At 40.3% G+C, this 27,547-nt stretch overlaps 1 protein-coding gene across 1 annotated transcript in view; it reads right to left on the minus strand.

Annotated features, from left to right (window-relative positions):
• Nucleotides 1-27,218, minus strand: part of UBN2 (ubinuclein 2) — a 52,394-nt gene extending 25,176 nt beyond the window's left edge. The window contains exons 1-8 of the mRNA XM_065635818.1: nt 26,748-27,218; nt 22,123-22,215; nt 18,249-18,350; nt 7,248-7,385; nt 5,911-6,023; nt 4,390-4,888; nt 874-944; nt 48-177 (exon numbers count right to left, since the gene is read on the minus strand). Coding sequence (XP_065491890.1) covers nt 48-177; nt 874-944; nt 4,390-4,888; nt 5,911-6,023; nt 7,248-7,385; nt 18,249-18,350; nt 22,123-22,215; nt 26,748-27,218 — 1,617 coding nt within the window. The remainder of the gene's footprint in view (nt 1-47; nt 178-873; nt 945-4,389; nt 4,889-5,910; nt 6,024-7,247; nt 7,386-18,248; nt 18,351-22,122; nt 22,216-26,747) is intronic.
• Nucleotides 27,219-27,547: the final 329 nt, after the last annotated feature.

Consider the following 27,547-nt stretch of genomic DNA (forward strand, 5'->3'; position numbering starts at 1 on the left):
ACCACTGTTACATAAACGACTCCTGCTGGAGCTAATCTCTCCGTTACCTGGACATTGAGGTGTAACTTCTTCAGACGCTTTATCAGTGTGTCCTTATTGCACGGCACAAAAGCCTCGAGGTGAGAGTACACTCCATTGCGGATGGCAGGATTTATCTCCTGTAACTGTAGCTCAATACTGACAAACAAAAGAGAGTCAACCAGTGAGGCACTCCAAGATGAAGATGACAACTGAACAGAAACCTAAGGAAGCTTTGTAACATTCTAGCAATGCATACTAAAAATAGCAGCTTGGGACATTTTCAGACAGTTAAACTCTTTTACAAACGGAGGAAGTCTTAATCAATGGCAAGAAACCATTCATATACATACTTCTCCAGCCATATTGAAACACTGCCATTCAAATTTCACTTCTAAAAAGAAAAACCTCCCACCATTTCACATCAATCTTGATACAATTTTGACTGCTACAGTCTTCTAGAGGTTACTTTTTATTTCTTAGATTATGAACACAGAACCTTCTACATTAAACTCTGTTAAGCGTAAAAAGAGATGGCATTTTCCTTCATGAAAGCTGAAGGTGTTTTCAGTTATGGAAGTGGGGGACAGGAAGAAATAATGGCAGTTTTGTTGAATTTCACGCATGAAGTCAAGGACACGGCATTACAAGACACTTTACACTGGATAAAGACAGACAGTCATGACAGGAATTATATTAATATATAAATCTCTTTAGCTAATAACTAGCTTAGACTGATCTACCTTCATTGACTTTTAAGGGCTTTGTTGGAATAACCTCAATAATATTTCCTCTTCTGTACTTTTGCTTTCACCCCCTTTCCAAAAAGGGAAGGTTGTACAGATAAGCACTTACTCCAGCAGAATATTATTCATGTCTTGTGTGAAAAACTTCTTCCTGCCTTCTTCATCAAACATCTTGGCGGCCTGAAAATACAGTAATAAAGAGTATCTAAAAGTTCATAGAGCATTTTATCCCAACAACCGTTGTATATTTACTTTTACAGCTGTATCACATTCTTATTTTCTGGAGAATAGAATTACTCGGAAAAAAGTAAACAAAACCAAACTACACTCAGCTGTTCAGAAAAAGAGGTGAGGATTCTTATTATACTCAAAAACTCCTTGCTCTAGGGCAAATAATCATTCTATTTAGAATCTGCCTAGATCACTCATGTTAACACATTCATCTTTTCGATAAGCATACAGAAAGAAAATGGTAGACATGTTTCATTATCTCACCACCAGCAAGATTCCACTACCACCATTTGCTTCAACAGGAAGAACACTGATTAACAAGTCAAGCGGGCAAGAGCATCAACACATTTCTACTCTCAATCTACAAAAGGCTGCTTTTCTACCCCTGTTACATCCCTCACCCAGTTACAACTTCTCAGCCTTCTCAGATCCACCTCAATCCTTCATTGCAATTTCTGCAAAGGGATTATGTGTGCTAGAGGAATACCTCATCCCTCTGTTCTGGTGCTCTCCAGCATTTCCACCATCTTTAGACTATATCTCTTTAGTATTTTTGCCTGGTCTCTTCCCGAGTCTGTTCGAGGTGGGGAAAAAAAAAAAACAAACAAGAGACTTATTCCTATATATACTTCCTTTTTTTAGAAGTTTTCACTGATCTCTCAGGAATTCCCACACAGAATCCCGTTATCTTTGTTCTTATCACCTAGATTATTTTCACAGTGACAGCTTGGAGGAGAAAGCCAATTCCCTGCACCATTCTACAAAAATCAGTAAGATTTTCTCTCTAGTGTTCATCCACTCTGCAGATTTATAGAAGAGAAAAACAACCCCACACTTTTAGAGGCTTATTGTCATCTTACATTCTGACACTTGGACCAGAGAGTGCATACCTAGAGGAGCTGGAAAAGGATATGCATGCAGAAGAGTATAATGGCTGACAAACATTAGAGGCAGCCAACATGCTAAGAGGCCAAATATTCAAATAAATTAAAACCCACTAATACTGCCTTGTTAAAAAAAAAAAAAGTAGTGACTTGTGACATCATGGCTAAAAACTACAAATAAATGCAAGTGTTAACTTGATAAAAATCCCTTTATTGCTATGAAATACTTACTGTTCTTGCTCTTTGTAACTGACCCATTTACGCTTGGAAAAAGAAGTATATTCTGGAATTGTGAACTCTATACTGCACAGGAAAACAGGAGTCTGATAGTCTATCAGAAATCATAAGGTAGCCCATTGTTTGAATGCTTTACTGCTTCAGTCATGAACATTGATACCAGAGGTTTTTTAAGCTCCTGTCAGGACTGCATTCTGCTCACTACTTTCTACTGCAAGTTCAGCTGCTGAGGGGATGGTACTATCTGTTTAAGAATACTGAAGCCTTTGTCCTGCTAAAAAAATTAGAAAGGGTATAGATATTTAAAAGTGATAGGATACCAAAAGACAAGTTTGAAAGTCTTAAACCCAGCATCTTTAAGCATAATAAACACAAGGATTATCATCATCTTCTGGTTTATATAAAGTGGAAGGAAAGATACGCTTTGACATTTTAGTCCCACGTAGACATTAAAAGCTGATTTCAGCATTATACTATCATAGCGGACAGTGTTGCTGGCTTCTGAAGAGAGCAGCATTGGCGGATTCAAAATGTGCATTGCTATCACTGAACTGTTTTGTTTGGTTGTGTTCCATTGAGAGATTATTTTAACAGTTACCTTCACAATAGAAAAAAAGCCATTTTATTACTTTTATGCTTGTGTACAATATTGTCTTCTGTCATGGTAGTTAAGAATTGTCCACTTAGGGAACTAGAAGACATTAATATACAAAAGTCAGTCAGGAAGTTTTTATTGTATTTAGTTGATGGTTTTCTAAATTATTTTTTTAATCTAGATATATCATACTCCATTCACGGAACACAAGCTTCTTCCTACAGCTTTATAAACTGGTTAGCTTTCTTTGCAGTAAAGAGCGCTAAAGCTGTGAGCCTGCTGAGTATCTCACAAGACCCATTTCTTTTTTACTGCTTTTTAGAAGATGTTTTCCCCCACTGATAATATGGCAGTTAACTGTAATTTGCAGAAGGTAAGGAAGTTGCAATCTAAGTCAACACACAGTCTAGTTTTTCCCCAAGTGTATGGATACACTTGCTCTGCTCAGCCATCACCAAACTTCCAGAAGACATGATTGAAAGCAGAAGAGAGCAGAGTTAGGTTTTCCAAGAGCCACTGAATTAAATCTTTCTTCCAGCTGAGGGGGACTCATTATACAGGGAAGCAGCATGAATTTGGGGCAGGCCACTAACACTTCCTGACTTTTGGGCTAATCCAGTTTTCTGCTGTTTTGCTAGAAGCTTATTGTTGATTCATAGCAAAATAAATCTCACTTGAGTAAGTATTAACCCCTTGGCTGTATTTAGCTTGGTATATTTTAAAATAAGAACACTATAAGACATTTATATACAGGTAAGATAAACATTGTTTTATCATTGTTCTAACATACAGCAAAGCAAGCTTTGCTGTTTATTTTTTTTTTTCCCCCAAAAAAAGGTAGTAACTTGAACTGCTTTTTCAAAACTTGCTCTGAGTAAGGAAAAGCTGCACTTTATTCTCAGTGAGGAAAAGCTTTAATATCAGAAATCTGGACAAACAAACAACAAATTCATTCTCAACTACAGATTAACATCCACAACTGAAACAAGGAGCATATAATACCTTAACAGCTCTGATCCCTTTCAATAAGCTACTGGGATGTTTGTAACCTGCAGTTTTAATACTTTTCTTTAATATTGACAAGTTTGGTTTCCATTCTAATCTTCCAAAAGAAAATACTCAGTTTTGTGGTTATTGCATTTTTTTTTTTGTTGGGTGGTGTTTCTTAGTGGTTTTTGTTGTTGCTGTGGTGGTGTTTTGTTTTGGTTTTGGTTTTTTGGTTTTTTGTTTTGTTTTTTTAAACTGGCAGGTTACCATTTGTGTTACAAAGCCAAAAAAATCAAGACATTGATTTGTAAAAGCTGCAGTCGTATTTAAGATTTCCTCTTCCAACACAAGAAGAGACCCATCCGTTTCACCAACTAATAATTCAAGTTAAACAACACTGATATTTCCATTATGGAAAAACCCAAACAAACATTACAAATTATTATACATAAAAGATTTATAAAACCTTGTCTCAACTGCGAAACAAACATTGCTTTAACAATTGACCTGCATCACCTCTGTGCCAGTTTTCACCTCAGTATAAGTAAAGCCATTAAGACTGACATTAAGACAAATTCTACCTTTTAGAGCTTCAGTCAGCAATTGAAGGAGGACAACTCAGGCCCTAATTACTCTTCCTCGTTCTCTCAGATTCTTGAATGCAATTCCTTAGCAGCGAATTCATACTTACTGTTCGAAGGTCTCCAATTCGCTTTTCAAGAAGCATAGGCAGACCTTCTGGGAGGGCAGGCACCTGCTTGGGTGTCATGACCTGAGAGGTGTAGGTTGCCTGAGTGACATTTCCATTTTCTCCTGACAGCTCAGATACCGGGCTGCCATCAGAAGTGCCATCAAGCAACTTGTCAAAGTCAATGTCTCCCAGCATCTCCAGGGCACTTTCAGTTTCTTGCAGGAGCTCACGGTCATTTGTGCTACCAAAAATGGAGAGGACAGGGTCATTGATCCTAAGATTCAAGTCAGAGATATCGTTTCCTGCACTGAGAGAGGAAGAAGGAATTTTACTAGGGGTAGAGGTTGCAATAGTCACTGGAGGTTTTGGACTAGATTCCTTCTTCCTCATGGCTTCCTTCTCCTTTTGAAATTTACGGATCATGGCAGCCAGAGAGAGTGAGTCTTTATAAAACTTCTTTTTCTTCTTTTCAGACTTGTGTGAATTTAAGGCCATTACTCTGCAGAAGAAAGAAATCCTTCATTAGAATGCATGTGACTTTTGAGGTCTTAATAACCTTTAACAAAAATCTGAGAGTTTAGTACAATTAAAAAATTATGGGAGAAGAAGCAAGTACTTTGTGCTTCCATCTTCAGTCTGTTCTATCAACTACAATAAATCTTTGCTAGTCATGTGATTTCATGTCCTCCAACTGATTTGTTTTGTTACATTTTATACACATTAAGGCAAAGGTTATTTACTTTTGACTTTGCAATTAGAAAAATGTTGGCACAGTTGTTGAACTCATGACTGATCTATGCTACTAAAATACTTAAACTTGCCTCTCGGAAGACTCCTGAATGGTGGCAGGTCGCTTTAAGTCTAGGTACATTGTGTACATTTTAAAAAATTCTCTTCATTGCTAAGAATTTTGACATGCGGTCTCAACATCTATATGCTACCTAAACTGAGCATTTTCTGCCAATTTATCACCTTGATAAAAAACTACTATCAATAAATTTTCAGTACCAACTTGAATATTCATAAGAAAACTTTCACTCTATGATAGTTTTCTAGAAGCTGATTAAAAATAAAACTCACCACCTTAATCTTTCCATGCTAGCCTCAGAACTCGGGAAAGCACATACAAAATTAGTGAGAAACATGTAGAATAAGTTGTGTTTATAGTTTTTCAGATTAGAAACCAAGGGATAGGAAGAAAATTATTTTTCATTAGAAGATGTAATTCTTAGTGCTACGTAAGACTTCGGGCAAAACTATGATAGATAAAGCTATTCATATACTCAAATCTTTTTTCTGTTATTTGTCTTTCCTCGTTTTATTATTCCTTGTTCAAAATAAACAGCTTGTAGGACTTATTTATGCAAAAACTCCACACATTCCAACCTCAAAACTATTAGCTATTAATTATAGTTTAAAAATACAATATTCTAAACAGCTGTAATAATCTTGCTATGGCACACAATCTCAAAACCAAATCTCACATACGATTCAAGGGTTTGTCTTAAGAAAGAAACCTACCCCAACTGCTTAGGAACTTTCATTTTCCGAGGCTTCTTCTCCTTTTCTGTCCCTTCATCTTTCCGTTTGCGCTTCTTCATTCCACGATCTTCACTTTCCTTTAACTTTGCTATCTAGAAAACAGATCAAATAAAGGACAGTGATTCTTCCACCTTAAGGGACTTTTACAGCAAGAAACATTTCATTTTCCTTACACTTCCCAATTCAGAGCCAGGAAAAATACCTCAATATGCATAAAGGCAAACAGTACCAATAGATTCTCAGCAGCAATTACAGTTACTGACAAGTCTCAACCATTAATCATTTTTAAACAGTTATTGAATTCAGAGTTTTCAATAAGAAAAATACTTTAAGGCACAAGCAGACTGATGCCCAGCCAGTATGAGCAATGGTCACTTTGGAAGACCAAATCTCCCCCCACCTTCTTCTGCTGCTACCACAGTTTCATTGCTGAATATGAAGTTACACAGTATGGAATATCTTTTCGGAAAATTCAGACCAGCTGTCTCCCCTCCCAAGTTCTTGCTGATCCCTAGCCTACCTGTTGGTACAGGGCAGGGAAAAAGAGAGCCTTCACACTGTGCAAACATTATTCAGCAACAAACAAAACTCTGGTGTGTTAGCAACGCTATTTTCGTCACAAATCCAAATCATAGCACCATAAGGGCTGCTGTGAAGAAAGTTAATTCCATCCCAGGCAGATCCAATACAAGAACCTTAAAATTATGTTAAAGAATTCCAGAGCAGGAAAGGACATGAGAAAGCAGGAAGTTCTTGGAATGGCACAGAACTTGTAAATGTCATATACAAGCAATTAAGTTGATCGTAACTTTTCAAAGTACGCAGAACAGCACAGCACGGTGTCTGGGAAAGACCATATATACACTTTTTAATATAGTTATTCTTATGTGCTGAGTTTATTTTAACAGATATTTTGGTTTAGGTGTTATTCTGAATATTAGGAAAAATCCCAAATCATGCAAACTTTGTGCAAAATCAAAAAAGCAGTGTTGGAGAATTTAAGTTTTCATCTTGTATAATAGATTTCCTATAAAATTACAGAATCATCTGTCACTTCAAAATGGACGGACATAACTTGTTAGCTTGACTAAACCGAGGGTTAGCGTTATAAGACAGCGTGTGGACATCCCAAGTTATTTCCCATATTCTAGTACTTGAGCCACAACACAGAAAATGCAACAGAACAGTGCTGTGCATCACTCTGCTTTCAGCCTCTTCATCTGAGCCATTCTAAGCATGTCGAGTATTTCCCAATGTCCACCTGGCTGTAACTTCAGTATAAAAAGCATAATTAAGATCACTTGAGGATCACTCACTTTAGGTGGCCTATGCTTTTTGTCTTCTGCAAAGTCTTCATCCTCTGAGTCAGATGCCTGGCGGAACTGCAGTGTACCAGTGTTGATATAAAACCCTCCATATTTGGTTGTCAGGGATGCAGGAACCAATTCATCATACTGGGCAGGAAAAAGATGAGTTTATCAGCACTTCTTAATAAAATGAATGTGTAGTTCATTTACCAGTCCCTATACATCAAAAGTTATATATGAGCACACAGCATAGCTTGCTAGAGTAGAAACAGGACAGCAGTGCTATTGAAAACTTATTAGCCAAGGCACAGAACATTGATATCATAGTATAACCTTTCTACTTTCAAACCAATGCCCTTTTTTTGGAAGACAGGATTACAGCACTGCTTTCTGAAGGGAATGAGGATGGGCACAGAGGCATTGCCTTCCTCTCCCTGGGCGGGGAGGGGGAAGTCACAAAAACTTCAACTTTTTTCCCCCCAATATTCTGTCTGAGAGCATGTTACATTATGCCAGATGTTAAATATCAAGACACACGAACCATATGAACAATGATACACCACCTGCCTATTAGCAACTTCACTTGGTTGTTCACTGGAGTCCACAGAGCAGGCAGGCACATAGTGATTTATTCGTTTTCAGCTACAACTGCCTTACAACAGTTTTTGTAAAAAAACAAACCAAAAAAACACCCCACACACCAAAACCCACAAAAAAACAAAAAACACAACAACCAAATAAAATCCCCCCCAAACCCCTCAAATCTGCCTCTATTAATTTTAAATTTTAGTTTTCATATTTCTATTGAATACCTTTCAATTTTATAAGACACTGTGCAGTTCAAATGATCTTCTGTTAGACATAACTTAAAAGGTCTGTGATAAAAGTGTATCTGTAAGTGATAGCTATAGTTATTTCCAGAACCTATTTCTTCCACATTTTTAAAGAAAGATGACAGTCTGAACAATCATTATATCGCAGTGAAAGAAGTTTAATCTATTTAAGAATTTTTACAGAATTGGATGTTATATCCAGGAAATAGGACTGAAGATAGTAGAGATGGTTCTGTACATTAGGCATAAAAAACCTTCTCAGATTATATGCTTTGCTTCATTACAACCGCCACGGTTTTCATTAATACCAGTCTCTGCAGTGCACTTCACACTTGCAGACGTTTCAACACACACTACATTTAGTGCCAACTCTAACCACAGTGCCCTGCTCAAAAACCTACTTCTTTTATGAAGTTCTCTGAAATTATCTTTCATTAAAAATGCTATCCCACACATGACAAACTTAGCCACAGTATCTCTTAGTTTATTTCCAATTTTAGGTGTTGAATATCACATCGCCTCTTATACAACTACCACAATGCTAGGACTTATTTCATTGAAAGTCAGATATATTCTTGCTCTATTTAGATAGTTTTAAAACCACAAAAAGTTTCAAACTCTTATACATACTTTAACTTGAAAAGCACTTAGTCTTTATGAAGAAATTTCCAAGTTAGAATTACAAAGCCGTATCCTAAGAAATACTGAAATCCAAAGACACAGGAAACGTGGTCAATATTAAGTATAGTGGAAGACAATATTAGTTCTATTATTTTGTGACCAGCAGCCTCCTCAGAATGACATTCTCCCCCAAGTATTACCAGAAAACTGTTAATCTCTAGGAAATATCTTGTTAACAGCAAACTCTCAAAAAAGTCGGGAGGATGAACAGATTCATTCTAGCTCTATGCATGAGTATCAACAAAACAAGTCACAAAGTGTTTGCAACAGAACTGAGGGAGGGTTGCCAGGACAATGCTGTTGTCACTACACAGAAGGATAATGTTGTTCTGAACTACTCCAAATTTGAACTACCAGTCTTTGTTTACAAATACTGAAAATTCTAAGATGGTGAATTTAATAAGCAAAAAATACAATTCTGGAAGCTGTGTTCTGCCTCGAACCATAAAACCAGAGTGCCTGAGACACATACCTGCCAACAAGGATGAGGAGGAAGCATTTACAGAACCTAGAAACTGTTACAGAAGTACCAGAAAGACACAATAACAGGGCAATGACTAAGAATCAATTTCTACCCTTCTTCTGAAAGGGGAGGATTTTGACACACCTCAGAGGTATTCAGTCTGGCAGAGAAAAAAGTTGATTTTGAGTTACAGCTGCAAGTAATAAAGCACAAGCCAAATGATTAAGAATTAAGTAAGATACTTGAAGGAAACAATATGTTTGTTATTTTGAAGTTCAAACCAGCAGGCTTTCCACTTCATATCTGTTAAAAACAGAATTGAAAATGCTGAATAATTTAGTAGGCAGTGTTAACTGGCACAACACTAAATGAAGACCTGAGATCACCTACATGAAGGGAACACACACAGTGCAAAGTGGAGTGTCAGCTAACAGCTTATTGCACTTCCCCCTGCACACTATGCAAAATATACTGAATATAAAATGGTTTAAGAACCAGAAAGTCTGGGCTAACAAAAGCATTAAGACAAGAAGAGGAGCTAACTGGAAGAGGAAAATGTATACTCCAACAAGGAAGCTGATCTGAATAAGTAGTTAGAAATTTCCATGAGTCATCACCTTTTATCTTCCTGGAATGGAACACTTAAGAAACAGTACAGAAAGGGAAAAGAAAAGTGGTGACAGGATCTATGAAATACCCTCAGATCGTATGAAAGACTAGTGCAAGAAAGCAGGAGAATCTATTAATTGGACAAAATGAAAGCAAAGTGGCTTAGCTGCAGACTCGTTACTCATTTTAAGAGACAAGGACAATCATGCAAAGTAGGAGATGCAAAGTAAACTTTAGAGTGGAGGCTGGGTGAGAATTTCAGAGAAATCTGATGTTTTTCCACAGCTCTCAGAAACAGCTTCATTACATACAAGGAAGATGAAAAGGAAAGAAAATAAATTATTATCCACAGTGCCTAATAGAGCAGGCACTTCCCTTTTGAGCTGACAGGGTGTGAACTGAATTGGTTAGGCTGGGACAGTACAAGATCAAAACAGAAGAATACAGTAGTTGCCAAGTTTGAAGGAGAAAGCACAGTCAGAGCTGGGACCATTATCATAAGAAGCAAAGAACAAGTAACGGGAAACACAGTAAAGACTTCGCTGCGGAGCAGCAAAGGAAGCCCTGGAGAACACACAAGTAAAAGTATGTATTAGAGATGGTCCTCAAGTGAGAAAGCCATGAATCGCAGCAGATAATCAGAATGATCAACATGCTATGTGGCACAGATCCATAGGAACAAGGCAACCAGAAAGGCAGAATTTGTTCAATATACAGATGAACAAACTATCCTATAACAGTGAGCGGGCAAACAAGGTCAGCAAGATGTGGATACGTAACCTACCAGTTCAGGTTCCAACAGCTTTGCTGAGGACTATGAATGTAGTCAGACTTTCAAAGACTTTTTTGACATTCAGTTCTCCTTAATCCTTGAGAGTTTACTTTTCCCAACCAAAATTTGGTTTGTTCTCAGCCTACTGAACAAGGTATAACTTACAACTCAACGTCTCATTTTATTTTCAACTTAATTAAAACTGGGGTCTGCAGACCACGATGTACCTCATGCTCCCTCCTTTGAGGTAAGCTCACTATTTTCTAGGGCCCTAACTGAACAGAAAGTTTGAATGTGATTGTATAAGATACTGGCAACAGCTAAACTTCCTTCTAAAGTTTCTTCAGGACTCTCAGTTAAAGGGAACATGGCCCTTGCAACTTCTAAATCTTCTGATGAATTACTTCCAAGACTTTTGCTTTGCACTAGCTTTTTCTGTGTAGGAAATTGCAGAAATGATCCTATAAAAGTGATTTTGTGCTCTTCAAAAAATTAAATTTAGCAAAAAGCAAGAAGTTGCTACCCCAATTATCATAATTATTTCTTACTCTTATATTCTTGATATACACAAATTTAAACAATGGTACTAGAAAGGCCAGATAGGTCTCAAGTTTTTTCCGGGTACCTATGCAGATGCTGAGTTTTCAGTTTCCCGGTTTTCCCACTGAGGTCATTAAACACACAAGCAGTCCTAAACCACCTGGTTGAAACCTAGACCAGAACATGGGATTAAAAAAAAAAAACTGAAGAAATTACTTATTCCTTCCTAAGAAATGATATAAGTGGAACAGTATCCTATTTGTTTGATACTCCACTTTACACCTTAATCTATCACGGGGTTGGGGACAACAGGGTGAGGAGAGATAAAAAGCAAAGAAAGAATCTCCTAATGGAAATTTGCCCTTGTGTTCACTCAAATGCATATGACATGTCAGGTGCCAACCGGCAGATCTACCCTGAAGACACCTGGGAAGCACGCAAGACATCTTTTATTAAAGGTGACATGGTGCACTCAGCTAAGTGAGCACCATTCCCCAACAACAGAAACTCCCAAGACTGAGCAGAGTGACAATGAACAAGGAAGACAGACCAGTAATATAAGCACACAAATCCATAGCCAATGAAACAGCTAGTAAGTCAATCTCAAAAAAACCCAACAAACCACAAACAACACCAAAACTTTAATGCACTCTCATGTATTTGGAGTGCATGAGGTTTGTGATAGAAATCTACAAAGGTGGCTTTTACCACATGAAAAAATGCAGGAATGTTAAATTTCTCTCTCAATACATCATGAAAGTATATTTAATAATGGATCCTATGTAGCATTTTTCTGTATATGCCTCTAACACTGGCAACTTGGTGGCTTTGTTTTGTTCTTTTTTTAAGAGACATTTATCTTTCTCAAGCAACAACACTGATCTCCATAGCTATGCATAAAACAAGCTCCTTTGAATACGAAGGATGAGAGAACATCATCAAGTTGGCCTAAAACAACCTCACAAAAAGGTAAAAATTACCATCAGCATAGTGAGCCCTGCCATTCCCCAAACAAATACCATTGTCACTGGGAAAAAGCATCTCTTGATATTCAAGAGTTTTGAGAAAGATGCTCTTACTGGCAATACATCAGCTTCAAGTTTTAGATCACAATCACAGGAACTCTTAAGGGGAAGCCAGAGTGGGAGAGGTTATTAAATCTATCACACCTTTAATAAGCCTGGAGATTACAAGATGAAGTAAACCCAATTTATCCTGAAAATGCATAAAAACTGAATCTCATGACACAGAGTTTTTGCAAAGACTAAGCCCTTAAAATTACGGAAAGTATTCTAGGGAACCCAGATAGAAAAAGTGCAACTCTTTTACCGATGTGTTTAGAATTATTAAAAACCAACATAAAGTTCTTGAAAGACTGTCTTTTAAGAGGGTCTGAGCTCCTGAGGCAAGATGTAGCTGAAATAAAACAAGTTTTTCCTTTAAGTTGAAGTACCTGTTTTGGAGAAACTCTCCATGTATGAGAAACCATTGGGAGGTTAGTTTTCCCTACGCAGCAGCACAAGACTCTCACACCAGTGTCTAGAAGGCTGCTGTAAAACCATGAATATAGACAACTAGGTTAAATATTGACATACAGCCCTGGATGTCCAAAGTACTGAACTGCACGCTTCCCATTGCTCCTGGCATTCACGTTTTGCTTCAGTTCCTGTCAGTGTGACTACTTGGTATCGCTGCTTCAAAAGACAGCTTGCACTGCTTACAGATTTCTAGGTGGATGGTTCTTCCTCTCTGTTCATCTAACCAAAATGGGGCAAGATGCTAGCTGGTCTTTGTTTTGGATGTGCAAGTCTTATTATCCCTGAGTTAAGACAAAATGGCATACTTTTTCACAAAGCACCATATATTACTTCAGATCCTGGTCCTATATTACCTAGCAGAAAGCTCAGAAAACACTGTATTCCCCTGGAATCTGTACCTATATAAAGCTTACATTGTCAGGAAGGTATTCAACCAACCAAATATTCAGAGGTCATCACAAGAGCAAGTAGTCGAGCCAAACCAGACTGATACGCACATGTATGCATGTGTGCATGCAAGAACAGACTGGAAGCAGAAATCTGCAGGAATACCATTCCACAAAGAATGTAGTTCTGGGCAGTTTACAGCAAAACCTGATTCCAACATCAAAGCAGTGGAAAGACTGAGGAGGGACAGCTTTCTTTGCAGGTTACGACTATTTTGTGTATTACTACCAGAAGTCCATTAAGATAAGCAAAGATTATGACCTGTCATTAGACTAACTGCTACACAGCGCTTAGAAACAATGGTAAGATGGTCTTGATTTATTCTGGAATGAAAAGTTCACGACCCACTGACTACAGCAAGAGTGTCAAATTCATTTTCCAATTCATTTTAGGACTGTATGTGAAGTAATTACATTTATACAGTCCTAAAATTATATTCGGCCCTTTGAAGGCAACTGCGAGGCTGATGTGGCCCCTGGTGAAAATTAGTTTGACACTCCTGACTACAGTCAAAATGCCCAACCCAAAAATATCCACTGTACAGACTGAAGCATGGATTTTTCACTTGCCTGTAATTGCATTCAGAGAGGAAAAGCCACTTCTTCCAAACAGGACCAGCTAAAAGTTTTACAAGGAAATAGGTAAAAAACTGAACAACATATATACCAGATACATCCAAAGCAAACAGCAACCTGTAACTATGTACTTACTCATGTAAGAGGAGACAAGTCTGAAGGAAGATGGGAGGTAGGAACTGGCTGTGAGAATTGTGCCATTAGCAGATTCCCTGCACTTGACCCTGATCCCTACCCTCAAGAAAACACACAGAACTACTGCCTTCCTGCATCCTTGGAAGACCCAAATGCTTTGCTACATATGCTATTTTTTATATATGCATCTATGTTACCTATACAAAATTGCTTAATTGAAAATGGATCCAAAGGAAGCAGAATTCCTTAACTCCATTACACTGCCTGCTAAAAACAGGCTAGTTTTATTTCACGAATAATATTCGATGGCATTATCTCAAAATCTGTTTTTAGAAGGAAAATATCTCTAAAGCTATGGAATAAATCTGTTTCAGCGCCAAACAGCTCAGTATTTCTTTCACACCTGTGACAAGAACAAGGACTAAAACTCTAAGGAAGACTTCCATTATTTTTTCCTGGGATACAGAGGGAGACAACAGGTCACCAATCCTGGAGCAATTCAAGAGGCACTCATGCCCATTTTTCAAGTGTTTGTGCCCAGTACTTTTTATGTGTAAAAAAGTAAATCTTCCAACCTCTGAGGCCCCAGAGGAAGGCAGGGCAATGGAGAAGTTTGCCTCAGTTGATGAGGACTGGGTTAGGGACCAGTTAAGCAATCTGGACATCCATAAATCCATGGGTCCAGATGGGATGCACCCGCAGGTGCTGAGGGAGCTGGCTAAAGTCATTGCTGGACCGCTCTCCATCATCTCTGCCAAGTCTTGGGAAACGGGAGAGGTGCCTGAGGACTGGAGGAAAGCAAATGTCACTCCGGTCTTCAAAAAGGGCAAGAAGGAGGACCCGGGCAACTATAGACCGGTCAGCCTCACCTCCATCCCTGGGAAAGTGATGGAACACCTTATCCTTGGTGCCATCTTAAGACATATCAAGGATAAGAGGGTCATCAGGGACAGTCAACATGGCTTCACCAAGGGGAAGTCGTGTTTGACCAACCTCATAGCCTTTTATGAAGACGTAACAAGGTGGATTGACGATGGCAGAGCAGTGATGTGGTCTACCTTGACTTCAGCAAAGCATTTGACACCGTCTCCCACAGCATCCTCCCTGCTAAACTGAGGAAGTGTGGACTGGATGACCGGGTAGTGAGGTGGACTGCAAACTGGCTGAAGGAGAGAAGCCAGAGAGTCATGGTCAATGGGGCAGAGTCTGGTTGGAGGCCTGTATCTAGTGGAGTGCCTCAAGGTTCAGTTCTGCGACCAATACTATTCAATATATTCATCAATGACTTGGATGAGGGAATTGAGTGTACTATCAGCAAGTTTGCTGATAACACCAAGCTGGGAGGAGTGGCTGACACGCCAGAAGGCTGTGCTGCCATCCAGTGAGATCTGGACAGGCTAGAGAGTTGGGCGGGGAAAAATTTAATGAAATATAACAAGGGAAAAATGTAGAGTCTTACATCTGGGCAGGAACAACCCCAGCCTCCAGTATAGGTTGGGGAATGACCTATTAGAGAGCAGTGTAGGGGAAAGGGACCTGGGGGTCCTGGTGGACAGCAGGATGACCATGAGCCAGCACTGTGCCCTTGTGGCCAAGAAGGCCAATGGCATCCTGGGGTGTATTAGGAGGGGGGTGGTTAGTAGGTCGAGAGAGGTTCTCCTTCCCCTCTACTCCGCCCTGGTGAGACCTCATCTGGAATATTGTGTCCAGTTCTGGGCCCTCAGTTCAAGAAGGACAGGGAACTGCTGGAGAGAGCCCAGCGCAGGGCCACAAAGATGATTAAGGGAGTGGAGCATCTCCCGTATGAGGAAAGGCTGAGGGAGCTGGGTCTCTTTAGTTTGGAGAAGAGGAGACTGAGGGGTGACCTCATTCATGTTTATAAATATATAAAGGGTGGGTGTCACGAGGATGGAGCCAGGCTCTTCTCAGTGACAACCAACAGTAAGACAAGGGGTAATGGGTTCAAGCTGGAACACAAGAGGTTCCACTTAAATGTGAGAAGAAACTTCTTCTCAGTGAGGGTGACGGAACACTGGAACAGGCTGCCCAGGGAGGTTGTGGATTCTCCTTCTCTGGAGACATTCAAAACCCGCCTGGACGCCTTCCTGTGTAACCTCACCTAGGTGTTCCTGCCCTGGCAGGGGGATTGGACTAGATGATCTTTCGAGGTCCCTTCCAATCCCTAACATTCTGTGATTCTGTGAAAAGGTAGGAAGTCCAGGCTGGGCCTGCCTCTGACAATTCTCAGGGTACACAGTGATTTAATAGCAGGCCACACAGAGGATGAACAAGCCAGACATGTAGATTTTCCTTCTCCACGCTTCCCATTTGCATCCTAGATGGAATGAGAGGCTTTGTTTAACTTAACTCCTATATTACAGGACCCTTAAGCTCTGCAACAGCAACTTAAGCTCTGCAGCTAGCACACGGCATTCTTCTTTTCTAGATAGAAATGGGAATAAAAGCAAAACAGAGATGGCCTCTCACTAGTCTGTATTTGTAATGCAGCCACAAGTCAATGATTTGTTCAGGAGGGCAATCTTTAGAGAATACACCATTCTCCCCAGTAGCTTCCACAGCTACCACATGATGCAACCATCTGGTCCTCTGACAACTGCTTTTTGTATGTTCTTGCAAGGAGTCTGGCCAGAGACATCAGAAGGAAATGCTCCTGCAAATCTACTGGATCTGCTGCTGGTAACAAGAACAGCACTGGAAGGAGGCACAGTATGAGAAGTACTAATACCCGAGTGAGCATCCAACCCTGCTGGTCTCATGTGTGTCTTTGATAGAGACCTGTACTATGTGTAGTGAAAGTTATCCACATCATGTATCAGATCTGTGATACATCACAATAAATCCACAAAAACCAAGATACCACTTAGGTCCTGTATCAAGAAATTTCAAAACTGAGGACTGTTAACTTCAGCAACAGTTAGAAACCAGATAAGCCTATAGGCTCAAGTGGTTTCTCAGCAAGAGTGAAGCACATTGGTTTTTACTGAGCTGAAAGTCAGAAACTGACCTTCGGAAAGGACATACCAAGGCTTAGGCCCCAATAGTGTTCCAGCAGCACAAACAGAAGTTGAAGGATAACGATATAACAGTTTAATATTGGCAAGTTCAATTAAAATTTTTATCTAGACCAAGAAAAAGCACGAATTTATACAAGCTACAATAAGCACCTACAGCAAACTCACTTTTCACACAACTTGTTCACTTGCCTTCAGACCTATTTCAAAACTACCAATACAGACAGATGAGCTCAGCCTGCTAACCACTGTAGTTCACAGCTCAACTTCTTTTGCTCAAGAAGGTAACAGTTCTGCAGCACATCTCCTGTGCACCTCACACAGATGTTAAGAGCAATACTCATTGCAACATCTATATGCCACAAACCTCACAGCTCAGTGTTCACAGAAGCTCTTTACAGAGTTAATTTCCCAGATCTACTACCACATTCCAATGGAGGCTTGATATAATGTATGCCAAGCAATGCACTTCACTGCTGTGCTTTTCTTACTCTTTTCCCACAACTTATTTTCGTCATCTTTCCTTTCCCACTCAGACTTTTAGCTCCCTCCTCTTCAGAGCAGGAGACCATTACTGCTTTGTCCAGTGTCACTCAACACTGGAGGAAACTGAAGACTGACTAAAGTGTCAGGTGTTTTTTGTTGTTCTGTTTGTTTGTACGACTGAACAGTACACCTACTTCTTCCTGATATCCAATAAGTGAAAATTATAGGAGGTATCCAAGCTTTTGTATCATCCACTCTCTCTTCCAAGTTTCTTCCTCATTTTCAGAATTTCATAGATCACCTCTAACATATCTTCAGGTGTCCTCTGATATTCCTGATACTGCCTGCACCTAATGCCTTTTTCTTTTACCTCAAGATGTGTTTTAATTTCTGAAAAATATTCAGACAAAATAAGCTCTAATATTCTGCTGTTTAACGAAGCTGGTTTCTCTCATATTTTTTCAGAAGTATTCAATGAATATTTAGAATAACCATCCTACTCTTACTGGTTTTTAAGAGTGGAATAGCATCCTGATCTAATGCAGGAAATCTAACATCAGTAATCGACCAATAATCCAGACAGCTAGTGCAAAAAAATTAAAGAGAGACAGTTTAATTTCAGTCCACAGTAAATAAGGCGCATAAATGAAAATAGTTTAATTTCTAAAGCTGGAAAATTATGTGATACAGGAATATCTTTCTTAATTCTTGCAGTACATAATGATACTTGAATGAGACTACAAATACAAATTCATTGGATTCCCAAAGTATTATCCCTTTGGATCCACACCAGTTATACACAAGCTCAAAGTTATTTCCCTTACCTTTCTTCTTTATCAAAAAAAAAAAAAAAAAGCATTGTCTTATTTCTTGTTGCTGCTTTGATGAGGCTTACTTACCGCTTCAGAATTATCAATGAAAGGATCTGTTTCATCATAACCATAACCTATATCAATTAGATCCTGCAGGCGATCTTTCCGATGTTTGTGGGGCTTTCCACCCTGAAAACAAAGCAGATGTTATATCATTTGGGAAACAGGGAATCAGTGTACTAAAGTCTACAAAACATAAGGCACTGGAGGGACAGTCAGTCAGGGAATTCACAGTTTTGCTTTCTTGGATGCTTCCTTGAGGATAGTCTAGATGACTAATTAAAAGTTTCACACAGGAATGAGTTCTGGCAGCCACGCTTTGCTGTAGCCTCAACAGAAACCTCCCTGAAAGGTGTTCATCAGACACCTGGTTTCTGCATGACTGAGATCTTCCTAACATTTCCTATTTAGAGATGCCTCGCTGTTCTATATTTCAAAACATAGAGGCAGGACTGTTAGTGACAGAAGAACTGGGATAATTTAGAAAGTGTAATCTTTTTCAGTATGTTAGAGAGTTGTTACAAAGGAAAATACTGATAGCCTAGCATTCAGTAGTGTTTCCCCATGCAAGACGCATTGCTTCTCTACAGAAAAGTGAAGCCTAAGTCAAAGAGAAAAATATTGATCTGGTGCTGGCAGATATGGTGTCTATGAGTTTTCAAGAACTTACAGCATTCATATAACATGACCGGAGAAAAACATATTAAGATAAAATCCTTTGAAATGAAAAAACTACTTCATGCTGATCATGTTGACTTACTATAATAAATCAATCAATTGAATTCAGTATCAATAAAAGCAAGGTAATCCACACAAAGGAAGTACAACCCAAATAAGTAAAAATACGGTGTGCTCCAAATTTTTTAGGCTTCTCACAAAGCACTGGAGTTGTTACACACAGTTCTATGACAGTTTGCTCAACAATGAACAGTGGTCAAAAAAGAAAATAATTGGGGCGTACAAAAAAGGAACAGAGAACAAAACCAGAAGTCATCGTTATATCACTGATAAATCAGGGCATCCTACCATTAATATACTTTCATTTAAAAAAAAATTAGAACAAAAAAAGGGAACAGTAAGCCAACACGGACTTTTAAAGGTAAAACCCACTACTTCTGTACAATAACAGAATGTTAAGACACTTCAGCTGGGGAACGAAAAGGGCTGAATTTAGACAATAGCATCAGAATCAGATGCATCATGTGGAAGAACAGGAAATACTTCGTTGTTTCTAACAATAGAGAAACTATGGATCACCAAGGGAACTCATCAGGTTTAAAAAGAAAGTATGTTTTCATATGACATAATCATCACGACGCTCAGTGCCATGGAACACAATGTGAAATTCAGTGAACTCAAAATGATCTGGCAAACTTACAGTACAAACCTATCCAAAGTGTAGTTAAACACATAACCTTTGGCTTTGGGAGACATCAAGCCATGTATTACTAGACAGGCACAGTGAAGCAATAACAATGCACACTTACTCTCTTATACTTTCAAGTATGAGATTCCACTAGTGTCAGAGGACTATGCTACCATTCATTAGATGGACCTTTGTTTTAACCCAATAAAAAAATTTTAATTGTGTACGATATAGTCCGAGAGTCAATATCACGTTTTTACAGCATGGAGTGTTTGATTTTGTCTAGAGAACAACAGTAATCAAAAGACTGAAAATGGGAACCATGGGGAACGGATTTTTATGCTGGCGTTTAAAATAGGCACCAATTGCAAAACAGTTCTGAATAATCAAGTAAACAAATGGTACATTAACTTTATGCATCTTGTTTTATGAAAATACATTTATTCATAGGCTTTTTCTTAATACCTGCAGGATATATCCAGTACTGTACTACGCTGATTAAGAGTACAGAACTTTATCTGAAAAGTAGTAAAAAGTCTTCAGGGAAGACTCTTCTCCACGCATCAAATTTTTCAGAAGTACCGCCACACACGCTATGATTAAAAATATTGTTTGACTCAATTTTAAATGGATATAGGTAAGTAATAGCTAATTAGTTTAAGGAGGATACAGTACTTCCTGCAACTCTAAAAATCCCTCTACTTCTTTCTCATTCAACCAGTGATTACTTTTACAATAAAGCACTGTAAAAGAGTAGAGAAGAGAATGGCTCTCTACTTCATAGGATCCCTGTTCTAGTTTAAGCCAAGGAGTGAATGCCTCACCACAAGAATCAGGAGATGGCTGGATGTTGTCAGAGCATCAGCAACTGTACTGGGTCAGTGTAGAGAGATGCAATTCTTCTGAGTATGGAGGGTAAGTGGAAACTGATGGTTCTCATATTGGAAGGACGGGAACTATCCAACACAAGAACTATTAATCCCTTGCCAACCTCTGTGCCTAGTGGCCCTAACCTAATTAAGTTGTTTTTTATACAGAAGACATTCCCCTTCCAGGGATTTTGTGGGGCTGGGGGGTATAAGGTATGGTAGAGAATGAGAGAAAGGCAAGAAATTGGAAGTGCAAACAGTAATCAAGATCCAAGTACACTGTGTATCTAAACTGCTGTAAATGATAATTTTAACTATTGGAAAGCAGTAGGTAACAAAAACTACCTATTTGCCCCTTCTTACAACTGAGCATTGAACTCAAGTCTTTGTAAGTCTAATAACCCCATGTTTTGCCCATAAATGTACATATTTAGCTTTGATGTATGCATAAACGTATATGTAAAATTAAGACTGCTTCTACCACCACTCCCTCCTACATACATGCTCTACACTGACTTTAATCTGCTGTAGTTAAGCAACTTGTTTCAGGACATTATAAAATCCTTAACTTGTATTATGGAAATGTGTTTTCTACAAAAGTACAGTTGAAACATTTTTCCTCACATGTTCAAAAACTAATTTATCATTCAAATGAAAGGCAGACAGTGTTCTGAAACTGCCTTCTCAATTCACTGGACATACTGGGTTCTGTCAATCCCTCCAAAAGATTAAAATTATTATTTTCAGTTTAAGGATTTCTTTTGTTATGTATCACAGCTAACATGTCCTGAAATAGTAATTACTTCCACAGAATGTACAGACCAGGAAGAGAAATCTGCCTTTGCCAGAAAACAAATATATCAGACAAGAAAGATTTGTATATATTAATAGCAAAAGATAAAAATGACTGCTCTTGTTTCCTTTCTTTATTATTGAGGTGCTCTATTAGTAATCCAGAATATCAACATGCCTAAGCATGATGATGAGTTTTGCTTGCCAGCTTGGAATTAATCACGCAACCCTACCCATATATTCTTAAAGACCTGTTTGGGTGTGGTTTTAGTCTACATTTTCTGATTTCTCCCTTCATTTACTAGTGAAAGCCTCTCTATGTTACTACCTAGTGTTGTTCAAGTTATTCATGCTACACTTCCAGGAGTCAGCAGAGTATCTTTAGGCAGCTGGCAGCTACAAGATAAACTCATCAAGCAATGACTTATTATTCAACAATAACTTCCTATGGAAGCATTCCAAACTAGTCAGAAATTCATCCAGATTCATCACTATTGAGCCCAAACAGAAGAGCTGTTCAATAGCGCACAACAGTATTACATAAAAATTCTTTCCTCCAGCACAGTATTTATCATTAATATCGACCTACATCTGAGTTGTATTTATATAGGAAGCTTTTCCAAGAATAGCTTCACAAGCTATTAACATCCTATGGACAAATCTATTTAGCGGACTTGTCCAATAAGCTTGTAGCAGGTTCAAGCTGCTTAAATGAAATATAATGAGACAGTCAGGTCTGAATTGTACAGAAGTCATTTGAACCTACATTAGCAACCCTATTCAGACAAAAAAAGGCCACACCACCCTGATGTTAACATCTCTACAGTATCACTATTAAGTATTTGTATATTTTAATACAGGCACAGTAACTCACGTATTTTGCCTCGAACTTCTTGGCTAGCATTTCTACTTCATGACGCTCATGTTGTTCATCATTAAATGGATCTTCAGAGTGAACCAGCTTCTTCTGAAAAATGCAAAAGTTAAATATTCATTCCATAAGAAACACACAGAGTACCTCTAATAAAAACCTACTAAATGTCAATAAACAACACCCTGATGAATAATAGTCAGAATTTATAGCAATAGAGTCCAAATACTTACCTTATTCTCTAAAAAATAGTTTGACTTGTTCACTTATCATTTGGTTACTTTTCTTCTAATGAGAATACAAACAGAAAAGTTAAGAGACTCATTTACATTTGCCCAAGCATTCCACTACAACCTCAACTGAAAGTGTAAGCACAAGAGAGAACTATTGCCATTTGAGGTTCAAAGAGAAAGAATTATATGTATGTACAACTGCTTTTCACTTCTGCTTGCACTGATGCCTCTTACTGGTGCTGTGATCCTTATAGATACAACAGACAAGATGTACCTGGTACGCTAATGTGCAGGGAAGTAACCAGAAGATTAAAAAGCTCAGAAGATTACAACCATGACTAGTAATGTAACTCCTTTAACTCTTGAGCTGTTATTTTTTTATTCAGGTAATTTCAGTACTCATAGCATGAATTCCACAAGATTGCCACTACGGCAGCCACAGGACAATAGATTTAATATTCCAGCTGTACAAATAAGCAGGAAATCCCACTTTTTTTTTTGAGAAAGAGGTTTTCACTTGCACAAAATCAAAGGTATACAAACAGCTTCTTTTTTTTAAAATAAGGTATAGCAGAAAACCAGGGCTGCCTTCTTCAAATTAGAGTTCACATAATAGACAGCAATTGTTGGAAGTGGGGGGAAGGCACTAGGATGGTAAAATATGGTGGAATGGAGTTCCATTTTATGGAGCTTTATGGATGGCGACTTAACTTCACTGCACATAGACCATTCATCAATGAATACAATATCATACAGAACAAAGATTCATTAGACTATGACAGAACAAAAATCAACACTAAATTCAGAAATGCAAGATCCTTCCTCCACAGTATGAACAGCCAATGTATCGACTAAATGGTGACCAAATCATGACAAATTAGCTCAATAGTATCAAGACCAATGTAATGAGGGAGGTAAGCTGAGCAAAACTGCAAACACCACACAATTATTTTACATTTTCTAAAGAAAGCACTTAAAGAAAAAACTAGTAGAGGTTATAGTTAATCCTGAAACATAACCTTCCTATTTCCTGGGGCATAATTAAATATAAAATACAGCTCAATTCATGCAGCACTGTTTTCTCTACTTTAGCTGGGAAAAATCTATTCCAAATCTTCTGCAAGGCAAACATGGTTCTTGTTTTTAATTGTGAAATGAGAGAAGGTTGAGGCCAGAGATCAAGTAAAATTTCGTACTTAAGTGTTAACTTGCCTTTCTCCACCAAACTCTCAAAGCTGCAGCTGACTACCACTTTGATTAGTTAAGCACTACTGGAACCTCAAATTCAAGCAAGTTCTAGTTTTGATGGTTTCTGGGGGCTCTGAGGAATGGCTCGCAGGCTTGGCAGTAACTTTAAGACATTACTACTTCAGCGCCTCTACAGCCTGTTTGACAGGAGCCAACCTGGGCTTCTGGCTCATCCGCCCAATTGTGCCAACAGAAAAGAGAACACACATTCACTTCTGCCAGTTTTTAAGAGGCAAATAAACTCTTCAACCACACTAACTTATTACTCACATCCAAAAACTTTACACAGATAATTCAACCCAAAAGATGAACTCTATCAGCAACCCTATCAAAGGATGTTCTCTTTATCAAGGCAAAAGAGCAGGACAAGGACAGCACAAGTTTCTCACAAACATTTCCACTAGCTTCTGATTCAGGCTAGGAACCCTAATTCGCAATTAAAAAAAAAAGAAGCATAAGTCACATTCATCCTGTCAAATAAGTTTTGGGACTCTCTATTGTTTCATTAAGAGACCTATTAAAGCAATGTTAAAGCACAAAATTAAAGCACAGTTATGCCTGTGCACCAGCCCTTGTCCTCCTGGAATGGCCTGCCCCTGGAGAACCTTTCTTGGTTGCTCCAATTCCAAGCAACAAGATGGAAAGACAAGCTCCTAATTTTGTTGAACTTTAATTGGAATAGTTATAAGGAAGTTGAGCAACTTCTTGTAAGGGATAAAGAGTCAACAATAGCTTTCAGAAAACCTAATCAATCTTCACACTACGAAAGCAGTTTGCACAGCTAAGTTTATATGAACTGTTTATTTTAAACTGAATCATTACTAAAACAACAAAAAATGTGGAAATCTAAAACTACACTTAAAACCACAGCATGAACTGCCAACTAGTTACTACCTACTTGGAAAGAGCAAATCTCAGATTCTGCAGAAAAGTGGTAGAGAGTGAGCATTTCTTAGTCAAGCTTCATTTTAGCGAGGTAGTTTTCTCTGCTGCATTAACGGGTATAAATCGCCATCACTATGCTACTCCACAAGCCAGATAAGTTCTCCTTTCACAATTTTTTTCTATTTTAGGACTTTGAACAACTTACACAATTTGTTGGTCTGAGAACAACCAGGGTAAAAGACAGACTTCTGTCACCCTAAGCCTCCTGCACTGTGCAAATTCTCCACCTTTATTTGCTTTAACTAAGAAGGAACCAGCATGCACTAATTTTATTGCTGGATAAAACCAATTTCCCCTCTCTTTTCATGCTGATTGATACAAGATTTTAAATCCTCCCTACCATACCAGAGTAGCTTTTCCAGCTTATACAATAAGTTAAACTGACAGGCCAAGTATACATCAGGTTTTAAACAAGAATAAAAGGCCAGAATCACTTTAAACGGTTCACAATTTATGACACTATTTTACATAATCATCTGATTGTTCCACACGGCCCAGCAATAGACAGGCCATTTCACTCTGGACTCTACAGAGAGCTGAAAAACATACACGATTTCTTATAAAGCAATTCTGTCACTATTTCTACCTTAAAAGCAATCTCTGATCCAAATCTGTACCAAAAATCCCCTAAATTAATGCTCCTCACCAGAAGTCATGGAATTTGTACCAGAACTACAGAAAAAAAAGCCCTTTCCCCCCAAATATATGATTAACAAATTACCGACCTACAGAAAAAAGGCATTTATGGAACTGGGAACTGCCAAGGGGAAAAGTCAACCTCCACATACTGAACCACTTCTAACACTAACATGATTTTCATCTTCATACAGGAACTGCTCAGAAAGATGGCACGTCACAGGGCAGCATGCTTATGCTGCACCAATTCAGAGGAATCACAACTGCCACTGTTTGCCCACAACAGCTATAGGACAGGATGAACAGAAGGAACCTTTTAACTTGCATCAGAAGATCTCAGAGGGATTAAAGTCACAGTCATTGATTTTTTGTCTGTCTTCCACATTTGAACACAACCCAGTGTGTACACCCCTCCTACTACAGAATAAAAAGTGAGTGTGCTGCTAGATACAGTTCCGGCACCAACATCACCTAGAAACACTTTCGTTTGTAAAACACAAGTTTTAACTATTCTCGAGTGCTGGACGTAAAAATCCAATGGTGATATCAGTACTGGTATTTGAGGTTTGCTTTTATCACCAGAGCTATCACAACCTTCTAAGTTACTTCCCTTCCCCCTGCTCTTTCCAATAAGATGTAAACTTTCTCTAAAACTGTGTACTAGAATTAAGAGAAGCCACAAGTATTTAAATCGAGCACAACTTCATCTGTATCCTCAAGTAGGAATGAGTGGCTTAAGTGCGACCAGCTTAAGGACACGTGTCTCTCCTTCCTACTTGAACTTGGGTCCTGCTGATTGGCTAATGCTTTCTGCTTCTTAAAGCTGTCTGCGCGAACTTTTCCCCCTCAAAATTAAAGTAGTTCGAGTCCCAAATATTTTCTAGTTAGGAGGAATAGGAAAAGTACTTTTTTTCCTCGAATTATCTTCTTAAGAGTTAAGGTGAGGTTCTAGTTTCGACAACATTAACTCTCCCTGTCCCCCCAAGACTGCAGAAACTCATCTCCAAGTCTGCTAATGCTCACTTCACTGCTTCTCAAGATTTGTGGCAGAGCTGGGCTAATAGCTCTTCCTTTACCAGCGCACAGCCCACAGACAATCCCGAAAACAGACCGGCATGGTAACAGTTTCATTCAGCTGCCCATTAAAGCTCCCAGAAGGGAGGATGCAACGCTACGGCTCCCCAGGCAGGCGAGGGGAGGAGAGCTGGGTAAGAAGGGGACAAGACACCCGCGCTCCCCCGGCCCGACTGGCAGCAAACGCCAGGGAAAAAGCCACCCGGGAGCCCCGGGCCAGCTCGGGGACAAGTGCGAAGCCTCCCCTTCCCCCACGGGCCCGGGTGCAGCCTCAGCGTCAGGAGGAGCCCGGAGAGACGGCGAGGCCGCCGGACTTCCCTACAGGGCGCCGCCCCGGGACCACCCCCGAGCAGGACGCGGCGACCGATAGCGCTATCGGCGAGGCCGGGGGGCGCGGGCAGCCGCCCGCCGGGCCCTGGGCGGGGAGACGGGAGCGCGGCGGGGCCCGGCCCGGCGGGAAGGGAGGGGGAAAGGGAAGGGGAGGTCCCGTACCCGCGAGTCCCCGCACAGCAGCAGCTCCGGGTAGCTGAACTCCACGCAGCCCTCCTCGGTGGGGTCCTTCAGCACCACCTCCAGGCGGACCGTCTGGCGGAGCGGGAGCGCCTCCTGCGGCGGCGGCGGCTCCTGCCGGCTGCCCTGGCGCGGCGGTGGCGGCGGTAGCTGCGGCGGCGGCAGCGGCGGCGGCTCGGGCCGGGGGGGCTCCCGCTGCGGCTGCTGCTGCTCGGGCCGGCCGGGCTCGCGGGGCGGCTCCAGGCGGGCGGCGCTCTCGCGGGGCGGCGGCGGCGGCTCCGGCCGGGAGAGCTCGTGCGGCGGCTCCGGCGGCGCCAACAGCGGCGCCTCGCGGCCCGCCGGCGGCGGCTCCGGTTCGCGGTCGCCCGGCTCCCGCTCCAGCGCCGGGCTCTCGCCCTCGCGGCGCCTCACGGGTGACAGGCTAATGAACGGCACCCGGCGCGGCTCCGCCATCCTCCGCCGCGCCCCCGCCCCCCGCTCGCCGGCCCCCGCCTCACGCGCTCGGTGACACCGCTCTCCGCGCTCCCTCCCACCGGCTCCTCCTCCCTCTCCCCTCCCCCCTCCGCCGCCCGGTCGGAGCTGCCCCCTACGTTCTCCTCGCCGCCTCCACCCCCGCCATCTTGGCGCCCCCCCACATAAATAGAAGCAGGCCCGCAGGCCGCGCAAGCGCAGCGCGGACACCGACGCCGCCGCACCGCCCCGCGTCGCTGTTGTTATTGCTCGGCTTCCCCCGCGACGTCAGCGCGCCCGCCGGCGCCCGCACGCCGCGCCCGCCGGCGCCC

The sequence above is a fragment of the Caloenas nicobarica genome, chromosome 1 (genome assembly GCF_036013445.1).
Source record: "Caloenas nicobarica isolate bCalNic1 chromosome 1, bCalNic1.hap1, whole genome shotgun sequence".
NCBI classification, from domain to species: Eukaryota; Metazoa; Chordata; class Aves; order Columbiformes; family Columbidae; genus Caloenas; species Caloenas nicobarica.